The sequence below is a fragment of the Eucalyptus grandis genome, chromosome 1 (genome assembly GCF_016545825.1).
Source record: "Eucalyptus grandis isolate ANBG69807.140 chromosome 1, ASM1654582v1, whole genome shotgun sequence".
In the NCBI taxonomy this organism is placed as follows: domain Eukaryota; kingdom Viridiplantae; phylum Streptophyta; class Magnoliopsida; order Myrtales; family Myrtaceae; genus Eucalyptus; species Eucalyptus grandis.
This window is the reverse complement of record NC_052612.1, coordinates 41894168-41917214: the sequence shown is the minus strand read 5'-3', so window position 1 is coordinate 41917214 and position 23047 is coordinate 41894168. Positions and strand designations below refer to the sequence as shown.

General features: G+C 38.2%; 1 protein-coding gene and 1 pseudogene across 1 annotated transcript; both read right to left on the bottom strand.

Moving 5' to 3' along the window:
- Nucleotides 1-1004: 1004 nt before the first annotated feature.
- Nucleotides 1005-3081, bottom strand: LOC120286169 (annotated as a pseudogene).
- A 1090-nt stretch (nucleotides 3082-4171) lies between these two features.
- Nucleotides 4172-7758, bottom strand: LOC104443876 (serine carboxypeptidase-like 45). The gene is given in 11 exon segments (XM_010057435.2): nucleotides 4172-4557; nucleotides 4717-4837; nucleotides 4948-5046; nucleotides 5410-5534; nucleotides 5649-5966; nucleotides 5968-5997; nucleotides 6198-6268; nucleotides 6473-6565; nucleotides 6699-6794; nucleotides 7086-7187; nucleotides 7461-7758. Coding segments are annotated over 11 exon segments (1443 nt in total). The 5' UTR covers nucleotides 7702-7758; the 3' UTR covers nucleotides 4172-4410.
- Between the last annotated feature and the right edge of the window lie 15289 nt (nucleotides 7759-23047).

Genomic DNA, 23047 nt, shown 5'->3' with positions numbered 1-23047 from the left:
CACAAGATTTCTTGTAAAAATTCGGAATGCTTGATTGCAAACCTATATCTACTCCGTTGGATGGGAACACAAAGCTATGTGCTGAAGAAGGTCAAGAGCCAGAAGATTTTACTATGTATAGGCAACTGGTAGATAGTCTAATTTACCTTACCATAACTCGGCCTGACATCTCTTTTGCAGTGGGAGTAGTGAGTCGATTCATGGAGAAGCCAAGGAAGCCTCACTTGGATGCAACCAAGCGTATCCTGAGGTATGTAAAGAAAACTTTTGATTTTGGGCTTTTGTATAAAAAGGGATCATCAGGTGAGTTGGTCGGTCATTGTGATGCTGACTATGCTGGAGATCAACACACACGGCAATCAACTACTAGATACTCGTTTAATCTTGGATCAGCAGTAGTGTCCTGGTGCAGTAAAAGATAGCCGACTATGTCTTTGTTTACAACAAAAGCTGAATATAAGAGCAGCAGCAATGGCAGCTCAGGAGAGCATGTGGCTAGTGCAGTTATTGGATGATCTTCATCAGTCAATAGATTATTCGACAATATTGTATTGTGATAATCTATCCACTATAAGCTTGGCAGAGAATCCAGTTTTTCATGCTAGGACTAAGCATGTGGAAGTCCACTATCACTTTCTATGAGAGAAAGTGTTGGAGGGCAAGATCAAGATGAAGTACATCAAGACAGGTGATCAAGTTGCTGATTTTTCACCAAAGGTCTTGGAGCTGCAAAGTTTGAAGAGTTCCGAACTCAACTTGGTATGGTCGCAAGGACTATACTTAGAGAGAGTAGTCGGTGAGGGGGAGTATCGAAGATATCACCGCCTATCTCTCGTGACTCTTCGTGTTTTGGTCGAAAGACTGTTCAGTTTCCAACGGAAGCCGTTTCGGCACACATATTAAAGTGTCTTTATTACTATTTATTTAGACATGTCTTTTCATATATCTAAGGTATGTCAAGAGTTGTGTTTTAAGCCTATATATAAACAAGTCTTGTAATCGTTTCATATAATGGAGAGTGAAGAAAACCTTTCTATGAGTAAAGTGGTATATTCATCCCCTTCCTTAAGAGCTTCTCTTGTGAGAGTGTTATCAGAGCTGTGTTTCAACACATTGCATAATGTATTGAAACTTTCATAGGTCGCATCTGATATCAATCCGTGAGACCAAAAAAACTCCGCCCGTGAGTTGAAGTTGGCGTTGTACTTGAGAAGTGGATTCCCCATCTGCAGCAAGCATAACATTTGCTCATCGCAGTCAGTATTAATCTAATGAACGTGAAATGCTGATTGAAGTTTGCAGATTTTTCAGTCAAACTCACAGCAATTCCCTTCAAATTGAACAGCTTGGATTGCACGATGAGTTTTGCAAGTTGGGGAACATAATGACCTGGTAAGAGTGAACTTAGATAAAGTAAAAAAATTCTGCATTCATGGAACTTCTATTTCATTCGACTACAAAAATCAGTGCTCACAAAATCTTAGTCACTAGTTCACCTGCATAGCTCTCCTATGATGAATAGATCTCTTTCCTGGTATCCCGGGAATTTTTCGAACCGGTTGCGGAGGAATGCGACATTGTCGCTTACTGAAATGTGGAAGCATTTTTTAGCTGGTAGTGGTACTTAAATTCAACTTTAGGTTACATCTGTAGATCATTGCTACTCTTTAATGTGTTAAGATTATATTGCAATTTGCAAGGAAAAGAACCTGTCATCTTGTCGACGGAGTTTTAATAAGAAGTATTGACAGAGTAGGAGAAACCAACTCCTGCAGGAGATTCCAGGTACAACGTGTTTGCTTCTGCAAATAAATCGAAAAATGCAAGAATTAGCCAATCACGGAATCTCCGACGTACTGAATGCAATTCACGCTTGAAAATAATATATCTGACACAAGGTCCGATTCAGTTTCCTAACGATTTAAGCTTTTGCAACGAGAGACAACGTGTTCAAAAGCGTGTAAGCTGCAAAGGGTATGCGCTCAACTTTTTTTCCCCGCCTTTGTTTAGGAATTTACGCTCACCTTTATTCCAGCTATAGTAATTTTTCAGGAGCAAATCTCCACTGGTTTTGAATGGTCCATGCTCACAGAAAGCACGAACTCCCATTGATGAACAACCAGGCCCTGCAAAGTGCATAACCCAACACACAAGCAAACTCCGGTGTTTTTCAACATGCTCATTTCATTTCTCACCATTATTTGCTCGAATTTAGTCCAGATGGTTTTACCTCCCCTGAGCCAAAGCACGAGAGGGTTTGAAGCCAGGTCGGCTTTGGCTTCAGCGAAGTAATAGAAGAGAGCTCTCTGTTGCTTCTCATCCATGGCGATGTACCCTGCATACTGGCCAAAGCTGACCTCGGGCTGTCCCAGCAAGCTGACGATTTTGTCAGCATCCGAGATGGCGTTCAGTGTCGAGCTTGAGCACATCCGGGTCAGTGTTACACTTAGTGTCGCTTTAATAAGCCATGGGACTAGTTGCAGATGCATCACGAGCGCGCGAGAGAGAGACTGAGAGACAGAGAGGATTTTGCTGGAAACGTAAAGTTTGAGTAATTTGCGTCAATCCTCCAGTTTCACAGTAATATTTTTTATTACTCTTTTGTTTTGTATCTTTGTTTTCGGGATTGTTTTTTTCCCTTATCGAGCCAAGTCAGTGCTTAGTGCTTACGAGGATAAGTTATGGGTTTTTGCGTGGAAGGGCGAAGTTTTCTGTGCGACGGTTATACGCGTGACGTATTAAGCAAAGTGCCAACCCAACACAAAAGCAAACTCCAGTTTTTTCCAACAACTCATTTCATTTCTCACCATCATTCACTCGAATTCAGTACAGATGGTTTTACCTCTGCTGAGCCAAAGCACGAGAGGTTTCGAAGCCAGGTTGGCTTTGGCTTCGGCGAAGTAATAGAAGAGAGCTCTCTGTGTTGCTTCTCATCCATGGTGATGTACCCTGCATACTGGCCGAAGCTGACCTTGGGTTGTCCCGGCAAGCTGACGATTTTGTCAGCTTGAGATGGTGTTCAGTGTCGAGCTTGAGCATATCCGGGTCAGTGTTACACTGAGAGCTGCTGCCATAAGCCATGGCACTAGTTGCGGATGCATCGAGAGAGAGAGAGAGAGAGAGTAAAGAAAATGCCAACGGAACAAAGAAATGGAGAATTTTTGGTGGAAACGTGAAGTTTGACTATTTTGGGCAATTCTCCAGTTTCACATCTATTCATTTTCATATTTGTTTTGCATCATCGTTTTCGTGGAGACCCTTTTTTTTTCTTATCGATCACGTCAGTGCTTACAAGGATTAGTGCGTGACTTTTTATTTTCTTTTTTGTGTAGAAGAGCTAAGACTGTTATGCAAAACTGATCTGACATGATGTATTACGATAGCACTCGTGCGGGCCGCTGCCTCGTGTTTAGGTAGGAAATATATATTTTGGCCAACTAGTAGAAAGTAATTTTTTGTGCTCGAGACTTTTTATGTTTTACTTATTTCAGATTTCAAAGGTTCAAACACATGCTGTAGTAAAAATCAATAACTTTGAAGGGATAAGAAGATGCTTGTTGCCAACTCTTAGAAGAATACAAAGATGTCGCGCTTTTCAACGTTGAAAAATCAAGTAGTCTATGCGATTTGTCCACATCCCTTTGTCTAAATAAGAGATCTAGTCTTAGAAAATGACGATACTCCATAATGCACGTGATTGTTTTTCGGTCATATAATATTATATGTTTCATGATACTAATGAGGCATCTTCCTGACCATGCATGTCTAAACAACACAAATGTAAATTGATGTAGACAAATTATTGATTAATTCGGCTTGGTCAAGAAACCCAACTGTCTATTCCAGAACAACAATAATCCCAATTTTTGCTTTCAATCACTCCATTATCGTTAAATAGTTATGTAGTTTAATTCAGTCCATGAATAATTGACCTCAAAATCGATTAAATGTACAAGATGTCTCTATTAAAAAAATAAATTTTAACCTAAGGTCTTGCACATTGCGTGCGGATAAGTACATTGGAAAATAGTGAAATTTGTAAATATATATATATATGTAAGTTAGTTCCACTTCGCATATGTAGTTCTAAATTGATTTACAGTTAGAAAAAGGTCATTGTAAAACTGAAAGATGAGATCTCTTGAAATTATCGACAACTATGTTGAACTCATATTAAGAAATAATAATAACATCCACAAACGTGAAAGGAGCAAACAAAGATATAAATACTTAGAAGGGACGTATACATCCGCCATTTATTGAGTGCTCAAGGTAAGTTAAGAAAAAGAGCCACGTGTCGCCTAGTTGCTGTGCCACGTGTCAAGACCTCATATTTCTACCCTTGAGCACCACGTCACATTTATTACATTAGATAATCCAGGCTCTTTATCGAAGATGCCTCTGTGGACCTCATGCTTTAGTAGGCAGTGATTTCCCTTTCAAGAATGAGGTGAAGAGCTGCAACGACCTCTCCGGTTGGGTGGCCGGGGCAGTGTGCGAAGCTCCTTTAATGGTCGCGAACGCCAACTTGCCGTACTCTTGCGTGTATCCAGCAACCTGTAATCATTGATCGCCGAGTATCAAATGTGTGAACAATTCATGACACATTCTGTGATTCGGCGTCACACTGAACAATTTCAACATCTATCTGTCTAGATGGAAGGGACATCAGAACACAAAACTGATTTTCCTTGAGTGAGAAATAAATAGATTGACCTGCTTGCTAGTGAACCAAGCTCTGTAGGACAAAGTTGTCTTCCGTTTCAGCACCTTGGTCGCTAAGGCGTCGACCATAGTCCGAGTTCCGAGGAAGGGGACAACTGCATCTAGATCCCCACTGCCACAAATCACAAGAAAGAAAGATGATCGATCACAATATTATCTGTCAGTTAAATGTGATCTTATTGTAAAAGCCAATCAATCTTAGAGGAATATTTGATGATACACCTGTAAACAAGGACTCGGAGACCGGACTTGACCAGTTCTCCCAAGATTGGGATCATACTTATATACCGGTCCTCAAATCTGAAGTTTTCATTGATATCACTGCAGAGGAACAGAACAGATTAATCAGCGAATAGATGCTAATCTTCTCAACACTTGCCTAACCGATAGTGATAGTAATAGCATTTGCATAAAATCCTTTTGTGGTTCTCCCTATGCGCCTGATACCATGATTAGAACAACATATGACAGAAGAAGCTCATGCTATTTGATGATTGATAACATATTTTCAATCAATCTGAGTTCATCATTTTCCTAGTCGATTCTTTAGCGAGAAAGTTTCCTCTGAAGAAGAATTGAGTGAGCTCAAAAGAATTGCTGATTCTAATTTTACTTCTACTATAACAAGTTGCAATGCTATGCCACTATTTTCAGGGAGAGGCAAAAGGAGAGCAGCATAAGTACTCGCTGCACGTGTTCCAGTGTCCGACTCCGACAAGCTTGGCGTGGAGTGCAATCTGTACGTCTTTACGGTTAAAGTACTTAATGACATCCTGCTCTTCGCAGGGATCTTTAGTGTCCAAAAGGCTCTGTATGCAAAATACAAAATGTGGGAAAAAAGTTGAATGAGCTTCTGGAACATTGATATAGGAGTTCCATCTAGCAGTTACTAATTCGAAATTGGGTCTCGGTCTCGCTCTCACCTGATAGTTGATCAAGTCTTCTGATGGAAGGACGGATGGCAATGAATGCCCTGAGGTAAGCATCTTATAGAAAATGTTCAACTTTGATTGCCCCGATGTTAGGCAGAGGTCTGCAAGGATGTCGTACTGGTCAATTGCTTCAGTATCATTAAGTTCTTTTGCTACCTTTAGCACAACATATGCACACTCGGAAGTCAGAGCCTTTGATCTGATTTCACCCAAAAGCCGAGTGAGGTTACAGACATTTTGAAAGAGTAGCTCGGATTGGTCCGATATGATCCCGTGGGACCAGTAAAATGTGGTCGGGCTGTTCGTGTCGATTTTCGTAATCCAATAAAGGATTACCAATCTGCAAATTGTGGCCAAATGAGTAGTCAAATTGGAGGGCAAAAATCGGAATAATAGTCAATAAGGGCTTTAGGAGTCTCCTGGAATCAATTCTTTTTATTGAATAGATCTGATCATAATTTCGAATGTGCAATTCAAAGGGATCAAATAGGAAATGACACTCTGAATTATGGAACTGTTAATGAAATAAAGTACACTCACCGCTATGCCCTTTAAATTGATCTCCACCTTGGATTTGACAATGAGCTGTGCAAGTTCAGGCACATAGTGACCTGGGTACAGAAAACGATCAAGTCATCAATTTTCTGGTTGGCTTCTATAGATCTGCTCTAGAAGTCCTGAAATAGGTACATGTCTAAATAATATGCAGGTAAGTTCGCCTAAATAGTGGAATTTAACTAGACAGACTCCATAATTCGAAATTAATTCACTCTATCCGATCAGATTAATATCTACGTGAACAACTGAGAATGTACCTGCATAACTTTCCCCAGTGATGAAGAAGTCTCTCCCTTTGTACTGCGGGTATTTGGTGAACCAGTGCTGCAGGAACACTAGATTGTCTTGTGCTATAGTAGAAGTGAAACCATTTATCAGTAGCATTTACAGTGTCCACGGTGTAAGGTATCTGTAGTGATTACAATCATATATAACCAAAGCTTCATTTCTCTTTTCCATAAAATAGCAAAGCTGATCATATACCTGTTATATTGTCAGTAATACCCTTGTAAAATGACTGACTAGTCGAGTAAGAAAAGCCAACTCCTGCCGGAGACTCCAGGTATAGGAGATTGGCCACTGCAACATTTAGCCAATTCAGTTGTCAAATTTCCAGGGAATGCAAACGAAAGGTTGCTGATAAGGAAGCATTAGCTTCTATCTCCTCACCGACAAGCACTTAATCAGTGTCATATAAAAAAAAAAGTCATGATATCTTTGTTCTATTTACAATAATGAAGTGGCTCTTTAATCAATGATAGCACGTTTTGCTTGTTTATTGAATATCTGGTTGCTACCCCATATGAACATAGACAAGAAAAAAGTTTGTCATATCAGCTAATTGATTTGAATTCAAAAAGTAACATATACCTTTGTTCCAGCTGTAATCTCTTTTCACCAGACCCCCTCCCTTCACTTTGAAAGGGCCATGCTCAATGAAAGCTCCATACCCCAAAGAAGAACAGCCAGGCCCTACATTAGGAGAAAAGAAAAAGGAGAGGCAAGACAAAGTATCAAAATAATTGAATATATTGTCTATACCTGCTTAACAGATCAAAATGCATAATGATTAAGATTTGATGTTCATTCTGCTGCTATAATTGAAGGAGGAAGTACATAGTAGTATTGCATTTGTTTCATAAATTGTGCTTTGATCCTTCGGCCAGAGAATGAAGGACAAGAGAACTTTACGGAGGAGACAACATTGATTTTTTCGTAAGTGACGGGGATCCGCAGTTTAGTTACCTCCATTTAGCCAGAGAACAAGAGGCTTAGAGGCAGGGCTTGTCTCTGCCTCCACAAAGTAGTAAAAGAGAGCTCTTGGTGGGTGGTCACCCACTGTGATATAACCTGAATAGTGGCTGAAACCGACACTCGGTTGACCGGGCAAGCTCAGGATTTTATCGGATAGAGATGTCACAGGCTTGCATGCCTGCATGAGGATTGAGCAGGTGATTACTGTTAGGATGAGCCATGGCTGAGACATAATTGCTTGAGAGTGAGTGAGTGAGTTGCTGGTTTCTTACTTTGCTCCTGGAGCCTGGAGGTCGGTTGCTATTTATAGAGACGAAAGAGAGGAAGGACCAAGGGTATATTGACTTTTTGTTCACGTTAAAAGACGCATTAAATAAAAAACAAGATATCCTAAGAATCATGCATACTCATGCGTCCTAGCTAATGGTGCAACACATGCCAAATCATCTGTGATCTATTCGAGGTCGGTTGGCTCCATTTTTGGATTCTAGTGACAAACAAGTCGAGCTCGAGCTCGAGCAGCAACTCACTCGTTCAGATTGAACAGCGTCAGCTCGTTTCGGGATAGACGAAACTTTTGACGCATTAGTTGGAGATTAAAGTAAAATTTGCTCCTTTATTGACTCATTGAAAGTCAAACTAGAATCTGGAAAAGTGCCGAGATTAGCCTGGCCTGAATATACCACGGACCATTAGATTTCCTAGTCGATGTTAGTCGGACAATTCAGCTCAACTCGGCACGCTGAACAGGAGTCCCAACTCATTACCAGCAAGAGGAGGAAAACACAGTAAAAACCCTACTTCACCAAGACCCAGTGTGTTTCAAGCATGCTTGAGAGGACTCCAAATCACATGGCAAGACAGGGGCCAATTCACACCACTAGTTTCATGAAAGAATCATTTGACTTGTAGAGGACCGTTCAAAGATCAATCATAGGCCGAGTCATCGAACAGATCACACTTCGTAACACCAGTTGGTATCGGTACTAAATTGTTTGCTAATGTGAAGGGAGCAGCTCGACCTCGATGTTCTCTTGGACTTAAACTTATGATTGAGGAAGAAACCTTCGGTTTTTCATCCCTTTTTATCAAGTAAAAGCACGCCCTCAGCAAAGAGTCCGAAACTAGTACACTCTCTCCAAACTTTGGAGCGATGACAATGCTCGATGATTTATTTTAATTGTTGAAGACGAAGATTGCCGACCATCCTGACAGTCCATAGTTACGCAAAGTGGGATAAGAACTAACATTCCCATCTTGGTCCATTGTCAGCATGATATCGTTCACTTTGGCCGTAGTTCATATATGTAGGGGTGAGTGAAACGAACCGACCGAATTGGAAATGAGCCAGACCGACTAAGCCTGCCAATTTGGTCCTGTTCCAAGGAGGGCCAGTCTGGTTCTTAGTTCCTAAAAGAGGATTCGGTGTCCGAACAGTCCAGTTCTCGGCTCCAAGGGGGGATCCTGAGCAATTGTTTTTTATTAGAATGAGCCAAAGTAGACAACACCTCGAGTAAGTTATTATAGGAATGTCATTATATGGTATCAGAGCAGGACCTTCTTTAGTAGGTGTATGGTTTGGGGACAAACCACACGAAAGTTGGTGGGTCTTTAACGACCCAGTTTGACAAGGGTAGGATGTGACAGTACCTCGAGTAAGTTATTCTAGGGATGTGATAATATGATATCAAAGTGGAACCCCTTCTAGTAGGTGCATGTTTTGGGGATGAACCATATGAAAGCTAGTGGGATTGGAATGACCCGGTTTGACGAGAGTAGGGGGTTCTTTAGGATTAGAGCACCTAGACAATGAGTGGTTCCTAATAGGTTTTTAGGATGACAAATGGAACAAGAATGAACTAAATTTTGCACCGTATAGGGGGACAGAAATTTTGATGTGTGTATGTGAAAACTGGAATTAACTTATAAATGCGTCTTTTGACGTAACGATAATGCTTAGCTTTAGAATTCCAAAATTAAACATGCTCCAATGAGAGTACTCCCAAGATGGGTGATCTCCTGGGAGATTGCCCACATATATCCCAAATGACAAAATTGAGAGTTTTGATATGAAACGAGTTATAGCAGACTAATAGCTCGAGTAAGTTCTTTCGGGGATGTCACAAAATGTATTGCTGAGCCTTTTCTTCTTTTAATCATTTTTCTTCGAACATGTGTTTGGATCGGACAGTTCAACCTTTACGCTTATGTCTATCAAGATGTCCATGCGAAGAGCAGGAAGAGAGAGTGAGCTTCGCAAAGTAGGTGGGTGTACGCAATCGTCTCACGCGATTCATCAACTCATCAAGATTTGATTCCCCTGTCGATCGGGAATACATGGAGGACATTGATTCAATCGACCACGTGAGACACGTCCAAGGATTAATAGGTCTTCCAAGTATTCAAATCGACGTTGAAGCATATGCAAAGGGGCTATCATTGGACTCCGGGCCCCACGTCTCTCACGAAAGATTCATGGTACATAAGCACGTGCACGCATAGAGCAGTGGCACCAGCAACAGCGAAGTAGCTTTCGCATCAGACGATACGAGCGATGGACAGTATAAGACGCTGGCTTTCGATTCCCCGCGAAGCACCATTCGCTAGTTCTGGTGATGCGAATTCGCGGCCGAAATATAAAGGCAAGGTCCAATCACCTGCACAAGCTAAGACAGCAAGACGAAGTATACAAGTAAGGAAAAAGCATGTCGAACTGTTTGGATTAAGAGCGGGAACAAATACGAGAATGAAATTGGTTTGGGTGTGACTGCACTGTTGTGACAAGATGCACGATTGCCATGGAAGTTACTAATGTGGAAGTTACTAATGTGGTGGAAATGGGGGAATCCATTGAAGCCATCTCTCTCTATTTTTTGTTTTACTTTGAGGTTCAAGTTTGTGATTGAGATGATCATGAATACCGGTGATTTATTTGATTCAACGTTCCAATTCAAGGGTTGATGTATTTATAACTTTCATGTTATTTCAATTCGAATAATATTTACTTCCAAATCATTTTCTCTTCAATTTTTTGAATAAGAAATGATTGTGTAACAGTCTTTAATAGATAGAATAATAGTTTATTTTAGATCACCAAAAATCAAATCACAAATAATTATAAATTGTCAGGGGACTCACTTTTTTAAGAATTTGTGGCTAAAAATATATTAGTATTATTACAGTATCCAAAGATTGTTATACTAGCAAAGCATTATATTAAATTGCCCTTTAATAATGCGTTCCTTAGCTTAAATTTTCTTTACTTCTAGCACTTTCCTTTAGTTCCCTTCCATTCATGTATCCTTGCACTTTATTTTTCATGTAATTTGCTTTCCTTGTCAGGAGCTGGCACTCCTTTTTCTTACACACACCCCATTCATATTTGAAATTATTTTGCGAAAAAATTGGTCAATTTAAAATCAAGCTAGAGCTAGAGAATAATATATTTTTTTTTATATTTTCAATTGCCTGTTTTGGGAGATTTGTCTTTCGATATTGCCAACGACCGAATATAAAACATTGTGAATGATGGACCATTCTTTTTTTACTCTTTGAAACAGTCAGAACATATCATATATAAATCTGTTAAAATGGGTCCTAAACCTATTTCTTAATCATATTTGATTGATTGAATTGTTATATGAATTAATTATATATATAGTAAATGGATTATAAATCCATTTAGAATGGTGAAGCCAATTATATAAGTATTAAAAGATTTCATAATTGACTTAGGACCAACCCTCTAGGACTATCTCTTGTCCTCACTTAATCTCGAGTTCACTCACTCAGTGCTCATATTTTTGTTTGGGTATGAATTATATATATATGCAATCATTTTAACAATATGGATTGGGTATGAATTGGATTAAGTACGAATTACTAAATTTGCATTATATAAGAATTGGTCAATTTAAATTGGATCATTTTCGACCGTAAATCTGACCGGTTTTCTTTTTTTTCTTTTTTTTTTTTTTTGGTCTTGGGAACGGGCTTGCAGCCGACAGCCGCGCCGTAAAAGGGTGACACTTAAGGGGAGGACCCACCACCCCCGAATCACACTTAATACACCAAGCGCATCCCCTAGGTTTTGAACCCTTCACCTCTTCGTTGAGGATCAGTAGAGTCTTAGCTAGTGGAGCCACCGCGGCCGGTGGTTGTTAGACTAACGTGATAAGGTTTTCTTTGACACAAGAAAGGAATATACTGCATTAATATGATCCCACTCCCTCTACCATTAAAACTTTAGACATTGGGCGGGTCCCTTTCCCCCACCTTGTCTCATAGCTCAACCGTACTGCATTAATATGATCCCACTCCCTCTACCATTAAAACTTTAGACATTGGGCGGGTCCCTTTCCCCCACCGTGTCTTATAGCTCGATGGTAATGGCATACACATCATCACTGGGATACGGCTACTCCGTCTCGGTAGTGGCCCGTGTAATGTGGTCTACTTCAGTCACGTGTCGAACAATTAGTCCACTAGTGTTTCATTCTTTATGCGTTGGGTTTTTTTTTTAAGTAATCGGCTTGAGAGTGGAACGATTCTCATTTTAAAATTGGAAACCGGATTGAATAAGATCACTTCCTAATTTGTTAAATTGGGAGCCAAACCTGTCCATCTAGTTACTGACGGTGTCTCTTTCTTTTGTTTAGAAACTATAATTTTTTATTAAGAGTATATTAATTCTTTTTGTAGATAATCAAATTTCTTATTTTTGAGTTTGATAATATCATGCTTATTTTTTGCTAACTATAAATAAATTTCCTTAATGTGAAAACATAGCATGAATTCCTTATCCCTTCGTAAACAAAGAGCAAAGTTTAGTTTTTTTGAATTTTGATCGTGATTTTTGAGTTTGGCCATGAATCTGACTAGAAATTTCACAGACCGTATTGAATTTGCCCATAATGCACCTTTTGGTTCTAGAAGAAAAAAAATAAAAAGAAAACCAATGCATACATGTCCACTTGGATTCCGCACAGATCGATTTTTGCCAGTTGCAAATTTTGAAAACTAGGAATCGGACCAGTTCCCACAAGAACTGCCCACAACCAACTCGTCTAATTCCTAAGTTGGATTGGGACCATTGCTCACCCCTATTTTCCTCCATTTCACTAGAGGTCTCTATCAATAAATTAAAACAAGGAACTTTCTTGATATAATTATACGTTCTAAACTTATTAGACGGATACTAATTAAGTCCTAAACTTTTCAATTTACACGCAATCCCAATATAGTCTTTCCACCAATTACCACATTAAATTATTGATGTGGCGTTTAGTTATTACCAACCATTCTACATCGCATATTGACGTAGATAAGTTTACTCTAATGATGTCATGCGTGGGTAGCCACGTCAACTATTTCCGGTGATAATTGGTTGAAATGACCACATTGAAATTTCATATAGTACTCATACGACATGTATAGGACCAAATTGGTAATTTTGCAAAACATTGAAGACTAAGGGAAGCTACACCCCTTTTCTTGCTCTTAGGAGTTGAGATAATAATTATAGAAATTGACTCCCAAAGTGGAAAACTACGTCCAGTTTGATTTTCTGATATAGGAATCGATTATGATACGATCCGGAGATATAGATGTCCACATCAAACTTAGCAAAATGAAAAGAACACAAATAGTTGTACTCTTCCATTCCTAGGATAATATTTGCAGCGACTCAATCATTAAGAATTAGGCCAAAGTAGATGCCATGACGCACTACTCACCAAGTAAGACTTCTAGCATTAAAGACGTGGGTACTATAATTCTTAAATATGGAATTATGAATGCAAAGCATCTTAGGCTATGTTTGGTCATCTAGATTTCTAATCAGGATAGGAACTGAATAGAATAGAATATGAAATTCATAGGATTTTGTTTTATGCTATCAATTATTTAATGATTACAGTAATAAAATTGAATATATTCATATCGTATCGTATCATATATATTGTTTGGTATAAATGGTATATAAATATAAATGAATCAAAAATTTTACAAATGGAAATAGTAAAAATCTCTCATGACACTTTCATCTACTTTATTTTTATTTATTTTCCTTTCTTAATTTATATTTTATTTATTTCTTTCCCATCCATCATTCTATATAAAATTTTATTAAATAGAAAACTATACTAATAGACCTAAAATACTAAAGCACCTAAAATATGTAATAAATATATATTTATATATTGAATTTATATTGTAAGCTAAAATTAAATTCAAATATATATAAATAAATATAAAATTAAATCTAAAAACTAAATTGTTATTTCGAATTTCTTATATTAGACTTCAAATATTATTTATATCGAAATATAATTTTAAATTTGTTAATTTAAGAAGTTTGTTATTTGAGCAAAATAACTTTTCCTATTTTAGATATTAAAAATCATATCCACATTTATTCTACTTCCCCCATAGAATAATTTTATCTGGCCTATATCCCCATTAAATCCAATTTTATCCCATCTTGAACAAACACCAAATACATGATAGGATAAATTTTATCATATCTTGAATGTTATCCTAACCACCAAATAAAAGTCTTAGTGCATCAAAAGTTCGTGCACGAGTCCTTTCATGGACAACCCCCAATCACAAGCGCATGCAACAGGCACCCTACATACGTATTCAAGATTTTTCATGCAATGCTTGATGAAAACGTTTGGTGTGAAAACTATCGACAAATCACGAGTCAGCATTATAAAATTATTTTTCTAAGAATTTATCTTCAAATAAATGTCATGTTGGCATTTTCTGTGTCCTGTGAAATACTGAAAAAATATTATGTTGGAATTTCCCACGATCTAACTGGACGAAACTAACAAAATTTTTGCACTAATTGGATGGGTTCTTTGGCTTCAGGGTGCTATATAAACTTAAACTCACAAAGCGTGGCCTCGACCTCGGTTGCCAGCAATCCGCGTGTGCCAAGATAAATTTGGTCCCATTGCATTTCGCATTCCGTGCACAATTGAGGTGTCGGAAGATTTTAGTTCAAGATTAATTTGGTATATATACAAGTACCATAGTCGAAAAACTCAAAAACGACCACATTTATTGAAGACTAAGGTTCAAACTCATCCTAAAAATCTTCTTCTAGCCTTTCAAAGCACATTACCTCGTCTGGTTTCACTTCCCATCTGGAGCTAGGGTTCACTTTTCACATTTGACAAATGAGATGAAAATAATGGTGACCACTTTGAGCACTGGGATTGAATAGCCATGTCATGCCAACCATTATGGATGCACCACTTTGAGCAGTTCCTTTTGGACCACTCAGCCGACCGCATATAATTCATAAAGCCTTTTGACTCGATCGGCCCGTCCATGATTGCGATATCCACTTCACGCGGTGCTTCTCGACTCCGTATATTCATTCTGCGCGATCGTCGTGTGGACGAGTGTTCCGTTCTTTAGCTGAAATTCCTTTCGTTCCTCCCTGCTGATCTGTCTCATGAGACTAGAAGGAAGATTCTTATTAAGATTTGATGCTCTGAGGGTTGCAGACGCCAGTCGCACGTAAGCAAAAACGTCAGCAATTCCTATTGATTGATCCGGAGGTCTCTGGCCCTTTGACAAATTAGGCCAAATGCGACACAAAAACTTGCTTGAAGCTGTACCTGTAAGATAAAAGTATCCTCACTTTTAGAATGATAGAGAAAAATGCAGGTTCTTTTGCTTGAGATAAAAGGGAAAATGCGGAAAAGAGAAATGTAAAATTTCTGTGTATTTCAATATGTCCTAAAGAAAAACGTGAGGTATCCTATCAATCAAGATATGCACAATCAAAATGACTCGAAAGATATAGAGAATCACAAGAAATATCTTAATCATGTCCCTTCAAACTCAAATAGTTAACTTGAGTTTGGATAATATCTTAAAGACGTTTGTCGATATAAGTGAAGCAGTTCAATGAACAATTAACATTGACATTATATGGGATGAGGCGGTCGTCGTGTAGGAGGCTAGTGTCGCAGAAGCTCTGATGGTGGTGTCAATCTATGGAGTGGAGGAGAAATGCTGCCGGCGTGGCAGGCATTGTTACGAAGGCCATGGAAAAACGTCGCCGATATGGCCGGATTATTAAGACACGGACTCGATGGGCACTTTCTCGGATAACAGGCTCTGCAGACTAGACAATAACAAAACAGGTCGACATTAGCTATCGGACGAGACAAATAGTGATGAAGATTAATGTTGAGAGAAGAAAATGAGTAGTTATTGAAAACAAGATGACAGTAAATATGAAAATTTCACTCGGTGTGCATTGTGTGCAATGTGGATTTAGTAAACCTCAAGATTGTCTAGCTTTGACATCAAGATAAGAAATAACGTGGAACAGAGAAATGTGAAATTTCTGTATATCTAGATATGACTTGAAGAAAAATGCATAAGCCCGTTTATAGACTAAATGGCTATCTATTATAACCTATCTATGACAAATTTACTTTCCATTAGTTTATATTAAATTTCACCATCACACATGAGATAGTTAAGAGGTGTATTAATTTGGGATTCTACTCTCCGTTTATCATGGGTGTTTAAATCTGTGATTTTTCATAATATTAATCCAATTTACTAAAAATTAACAGAGAGTAAATCTATTACAAATATACCGGTTTAGAGTTTTTAGGGGTAAGAAAGTTACTTTTGGATAAATTTGTCATATAATTTTAAGGTTTTTGGCAGTCAAAAATTAATTTTGACTAAATTAGTTATAGATATATTGGTCTGAAGTTTTTCATACTATTAATCTTTGCTTTATAGTCAGAAAAAGGTCATTATAAAACCGGAAGGATGAGCTTTTATGAAATTATTGACAACCATCTCGAACTCATGTTAAGAAATGATAATAATACCCACCAATGCGAATTACGGTTTTATCTATCTATAAGTATGTGCATCCAACAACAAGAAGAAATATAGAGAAAACAAAATTAAATTGAGGCACAAGGAGACGGGATCAAAGTAGAAAAAGGAACAGACCAAGACATAAATACTTAGAAGGGACGGGCATTACACATCCGCCTTTATTTGAGTGCACACGGTAAGTAGAGGAAAAAGGGCCTCGCGTTGCTTAGAAGGGACGGGCATTACACATCCGCCTATATATATATATATACTCACGAAGAACTTTAAATTGATATAATTATGATAAATTTATTTAATTCATTTTTCAATCATCAAAAATCTCAAAATGATATATTTATAACAATTTATCTCAAATTAATTTTTGTTAGCTACAAAAAACCTCAAATTAGTACATTTTTGACAAAATTATTTTTTGTTAAGTTTCGTTAAATTGGATTAATATCGTGAAAAACCATAAACTAGTATACATATAAAAAAAAAGGAAGGTAAAAACCTAAACTTATATACTTGCGAACTATCACGTGTTATTCAACTCGGTAATTTGATGGTAAAGTTTCATGAAAATTCATGGAAGATAAATTTGTCATAGATATATCAATTTATGATTTTTTGTAGTCAAAAAATTAATTTGAGATAAATTCTTTATAAATGTACCAGTTTATAATTTTTGTGATATTACAAAAAAAAAAAAACATGAATTGAGGTTTGCTCCGGTACCTAAATTTTGAGATGAATCAACTGGATATTGTGTTCACATTGGCATGCCCGTAACGCCTTTGGGGAAGAATTTAGAATATTTAAATATTAAGTCACGCATTTATCTGTTTTATGTCATATTTGAACATAATTTTTCTAGTTCAAATCTTTTTAGATTCCTAATTATTCCTCCTATTTCCGCGCTTCTATTTTAGGCCAAAGTCCAATCTATAGGAACAGCGGGATGGACAAGACAACGCTACAGGCCGTGGTTTGATGAACACGAATATTCGAGCTATGTCAATTCTCTTCGGGCATTTTTTTTTATCGGACGGTTCAACCTTCGTACGCATGTCTATCAGGATGTCCGTGTGAAGTGCAAGATGAGATAGGAAGCTTTGCTAAGCAGGTGGATGTATGTACGTGATTGTCTCTCGTCATCCATTACCTCATCAAGATATGAATAATTCTCTTGTCGGTTTGGAATACTTAGGTTCGTTTGTTTCATGAAAAATAATTTTCAAGAAAATATTTTCAAGACTTTCTGGTATTTGTTTCATGAAAAATGATTTACTTAGAGAAAAAAATTTTCATGAAGGAAAAAAATCTTCTAAATTAGGAAAATGTATTTTTCACTTTTGAAAAGGGATAAAACATCTTCCCTCATGTGGTCTCTCTTATCTCACACCCCTCAAGTCCTCACTTCCTAGTTCCTTTTCCTCCTTCTCCTTCTTCTTTTTTTCCTTTTCTTCTCATTCGAATTATATTTTATTTTAACTTTTTCTTTTTTTCATTTTCTTTTTTTTTTTGGTTGTTTTCCCTCTTCTTCTTTATTGGCTAGTCAACAGCCATGGTGACGACTAGCTAGCAAGCTTAAGCTTGCCGCTCTAGTAGGCCTAAGGCCGGCAAGCTTGAGGCTCACTAGATCAACGAGCGCGAGCCTCGGCACAAGCTCGAGCTCACCGCCCACGCCACTCATGCTCGCCGATCTAGTGAGCAACGAGCTTGAGCTCACCTATGGATAGTGACTGGCCAAGAAGAAGAGGAGGGAAACAAAGACAAGAAAAATTAAAATTAAAAATAATTTTATAATCGAATTTAAAAAAAATAAAAGATAATGAAAATTTGAGTTTAAAAAAATAAAATAAATGAAAAAGTGTATAGATAAAAGATTTTCCTTACTGAACAGTGGAAAATATTTTTCCCTTTATTTTCAGGTTTTATCTAAACATCAAAAAATAATTACATTTTCCCCAAAAGTAGCTTTCTACGTCAGAAACGTCACATTTTTTGTGAAATGAACTCAGTCTTAGTGGACCATTGATTTTGATCAACCACGCGAGACACGTACATGGATCGAGAGGTCATCAAAGCATTCAAATCGACGAGAGGGTGGGCGCTATTATTGGACCCCGGGCCCCCGATATCTCTCCTAAGATCCACGACACATAAAGCACCGGCACGCAAAGGTATAATGGCGCCAAAACAGCGAAAGGAGCTTTCATATCAGAATGTACGAGTGAAAGAGACTTCTTGCGACGCTGGCTTTCGATTCCGCATGAAACGCCGATCGCCGGAAGTCGCAGCCCGACATGTAACGGCCAGTTCCAATTACCATTACAAAGCCAAAGTAGCAGGAGGAAGTATCCAAGGAAGCTGCGTCATGTTAAGTTCAACTCCGGCCCAGAGCTCATCCATTCCAACTTCGACCCTGTAGCTTTGTATAATCTACGCCTTCGACCGAGGCGTATTGATGAATGCTTCGATTCAAGGAAATGGCGCGCTGATCTATTTGAATTAAGAGCAGGGATGGTTACGAGAGTGAAATTGGTTTGGACATGAATGGACTGTTGTTACGAGATATACGATTGTCCTGAAAGTTAATAAGGTTGTGGAAATGTAGCGAATCCGTCGAGAAAGATCTCATGAGTATAAATAGAAAAAAGAAAAATTAAACTGCCTAGACACACAAACGAACAACGACCTTTCAAGCTATGCGAAAACTCCATCAAATTTATCTCTGAACTATTTTCCGTTTGAAGCAATGTCCTTCTATTTTATGTTTCAATTTGAGGGCCAAGCTTGTGATTGGTAATGTACGTTCTTAATAACGGTATATTGTTTAGTTCAGTGTTTCATTTCAAGCGTAATATGTTTACAACTTTCATGTCACTTCAAGTCCAGGGATGTTTACTTTCAAATCATTTCCTTTCCAGTTTTTTGCAATTTAATTAATTGCTCTTCAATTAGGTGATCCTTAGCTTAAATTTCCTTTTACTTTCGTCACTCTCCTTTAGTTTACTTCGAAATCATGTATCGTTGGACTTTACTTTTCTGATCGTTTGGAAATCAAGATAGAACCATACATCGATGGCGATGGCGATGGCCTACACATCATTAATTGTTACGCGGCTACTTCATCTTGGTAGCTTCAAACAAAGGTATGCAACGAACCGCCTGAAACGGGACTGGCTCGACCAGAACTAGAAGTTCCCATGAGGGTGATCGATTTCCGATTCCAATTTAGTGGAACCAAAGTGAGTACCTATCTAATTCCCGATTCTAGGCGTAGAATCGTCCGCCCACCACCCACCCATGCCAAGCCGATATACATATTAAAAAACCAAATTCCATCTCAATTACTTAGTCATTTTGTAGTTTTTCGATCAAATATATATGTAAATATATATATTTGTAGTTATTAGACATTATTGACTAAATTTGTCTCTTGGGTATGTAATAGGACTAACCCCCTACTTGTTTTCTTTTTTTCATTCTAATAATCAATTTACTTGTTTTCTCAACCAAAACAAAATAAATAAACTTAGGAAAATGAGAGAACTGATTGGAGATGTCCATAAATATTGCAGTGCTATTCATCATGATATGAAATTAAGAGCTAACGGCCCTTTTTAATAGTATAATTTGATTTCTCCTTAGCCATTCCATGATTAAATTAGGTTGATGTTAAATAAAGATTAATCAAGCAATTAATGGTTTAACATCTACGAAGGTTAGGACTTCTAATGTGTAGTCTAATTCTCCACATGTTTCCAATGTTGGGAAACCTTAAGAAGGCAACATTATGACCTTCAAAGAAATTAAGTTTTTAGTTAACAAGTATTGTCTATTAGTTTTACCCGATAGTTTTCAATCCTTAATCAAAATTGATGACTCGCAATTTAACCCAAATATAGGGCTAAATAAGCTTCGATGCTCTAAATATAAATTAGGTTTATCACGATATTAATTGAGAATGCAATTTTATAGAGATTTGGAATCAGTTCCATGGATCCACTTGAGAACCATATCGTTGGTGCGGTATGATTCCCGAGTGGATCCATGGAACCAACGGGCAGATCTTATTTCTAATTTTTCGAAACCAATCCTTAGTAAACCGTTATTGATTCCAGGATGGAAACCGTCCGCCCAGATTATGCTTACCCCTAACTTTGAATGGCTTGTGTAATGCAGTTAGTTCAAACCAGTTGTCGAATTGTTAGTTAGAATTCTAATTCATATTTAACTAGTTCTCTACTCTTTATGCGTTGCGTTTTTCCTCCAATTTTTATGATAATATAATCTTAAATCTTTACACGAAATTCTAATATAATTTTTCCTACTAATTATAGCCAAAATTATTAACATGACATCTAATCATCACCGGCCACAATCCTACTCAAAAGTACGTCTTGTTAGCGATTTCCGATGTCATCTGGCATGAAGGATTACATTGGAATTTCACCTTGAAGCCTAAGATTACAATAATAAAATTCAAATATTCAAAATCAGATTGCCATTCATACAATAGGCTTAGCATCGAATTGGTGATTTTCTCAAACTTTTGTCGATTGGAAACGAAGGTAAACACGTTGCATGGCTAAAGAAGACAAGCCGCACCCCTTTCCCTGCTTTTAGGAGTTGAGATAATAATTATAGAAATTGACTCCCAAAGTGGAAAACTATGTCCAGTATAATTTCTTAAAATAGGAATTGATTATGATACAAGAAGCCCACATCAAACTTACCAAAATGGAAAGAACACAAATAATTCCCCACCACATCAATCCTCCATTTGTAGGACAGAGCAACCCTATCATTAAGAATTTGGCAAAAGCAGAGGCTTCCAATATTAAGTGCATAGGTCCTATAGTACTTTTTTTTTTTTTTTTTTTGTCGGTCATACTCTAGTCCTACACTACACTCACTTTCGGACTTTTGCCCCCGCTCTTGCGGGGGCATGGGAGTCGAAACCCACTCCTGAAACTTACGCGTCCCCATCCCATCCCCCCTGAGAATGTGGGGATTTGAACCCCTCACCTCCCACTTCCATGTTGGAAGAGTGGCCACTGGAGCGAATCCCAGTGGTTAGTCCTATAGTACTTTGAATAATAATGCAAAAGGATCTTAGTGCATCAACGATTCGTGTACTAGTCCTTTCGCAGACAACCCCGAATCGCAAACACATGCAACAAGCAAGCGTACATATGCATTCGGGAATTTTCATGCAACACCAGATGGACGTGTTTGGCATGAGTACTTTCGCACGAATGACAATTTCTCCTAATCTCCAGGAAAAGCATGGAGAAAAAGGCTCACATGACATGATACCTCTGTTATCTCATTATAAAAGGCGATCTCGTAATTCTTAATCCGTGTTGTGACGTTGTTAGATGCTCTATTTTTTTTCCCTATTGAGGCAGATCCTAAACTTGTACTTGAAAGATAGCCATCCACAAACTTATGAGGAATATATTGATTCTTGAGAAGATTCTAGCCATGGTGGTCCCTAGACCTCCCTAATTTACGAGTGAAATAATATCACTTTGAAGTGATAATGGGAACCATTGGGGTTTGCTCCAGTACCTACCCTTCCAACATAGAACGGGAAAGTAGGGGTTCGAATTCCCACTTTCTCAAGAGAGCTAGGGTGGCTCCATTTGGAAACTGCTTTCCAAGTGGCTTTGGGGGGCTAAAGGCCTTTGGGCCAAAATGAAGATGTCTGGGAATTGCTTTCCAAAGGGCATTAAAGCAAAACTAGCATTTGCAAGGCTGAAAGCCCAAGGCAGCTGCCTTAGGCTTTCAGCATTCTCGGAATACCTCATGTCCATTGTTCATCTCTACTGTTCATCTCCTTCTAGCAGCGTGGCTGATTAGAGACAAGCTCGAGAGGCTGGTGAGGACACAGCTGAGGTTGGCGAGGTCGCGGCGACCGTCCACGCGACCTCAGGCGCGACCCAAATCTGGGTCGTCGGAGGTCACGCGACCACACAGCAACCGGCACGACCCAGATCTAGTCGTCGCGAGGTCGCGCAACCCAAATTTGGTCGCCATGAGGTTGCGCAACCTCCAACAACCCGCTACAACCTCCGGCGGACCCAAATTTGGGTTGGGCAACCCTCACTAGAGGTCGCCCGACCCTAGGCGGCCCTCACCGGTTGTCTCCAGGGGTCTCCAGGGGCTGCCTAAGGCCGTCGACGGTCGCCTACCTCACCGGCAAACTCTTTTATATTTTTTTGATAATTTTTTTCTTTTTTTTATTAATCATCAAAGTCCTTTGTAAATGGAATATTTCAAAACATTATTTTACTCAAAGGTACTTCACAATGGGCTTTCAAACTACAATTTACCAAACATAGTTTGCATTTTGAAAAACCCCTTTAACTTAAAGTCCTTTGTATTTTCCCAAAGTCTTTCTCCAAAAGTCCAACCAAACACACCCTATAAGGAGGTAGAGCAAAAGTCTGAGAATGAGCATTATAATAGGAGTAGAGAAGGATCGACAAAAAAAAAAAAAAAAGTGATAATGGGGAAATTGTATAAAAAAAAAAAAAAAAAAAAATCCTTGGCCAAGAGTAGAATAAGACCAATAAAAAAAGTGATAATGGGAAAATTGTTTAAAAAAAAATTATTGTCTTTCTAAAATAGCCAGTTGGGTTTCTTAACCAAGTCAAATTGATCGGTAACTTATCTACATCAATTCCCGTCATGTTGTT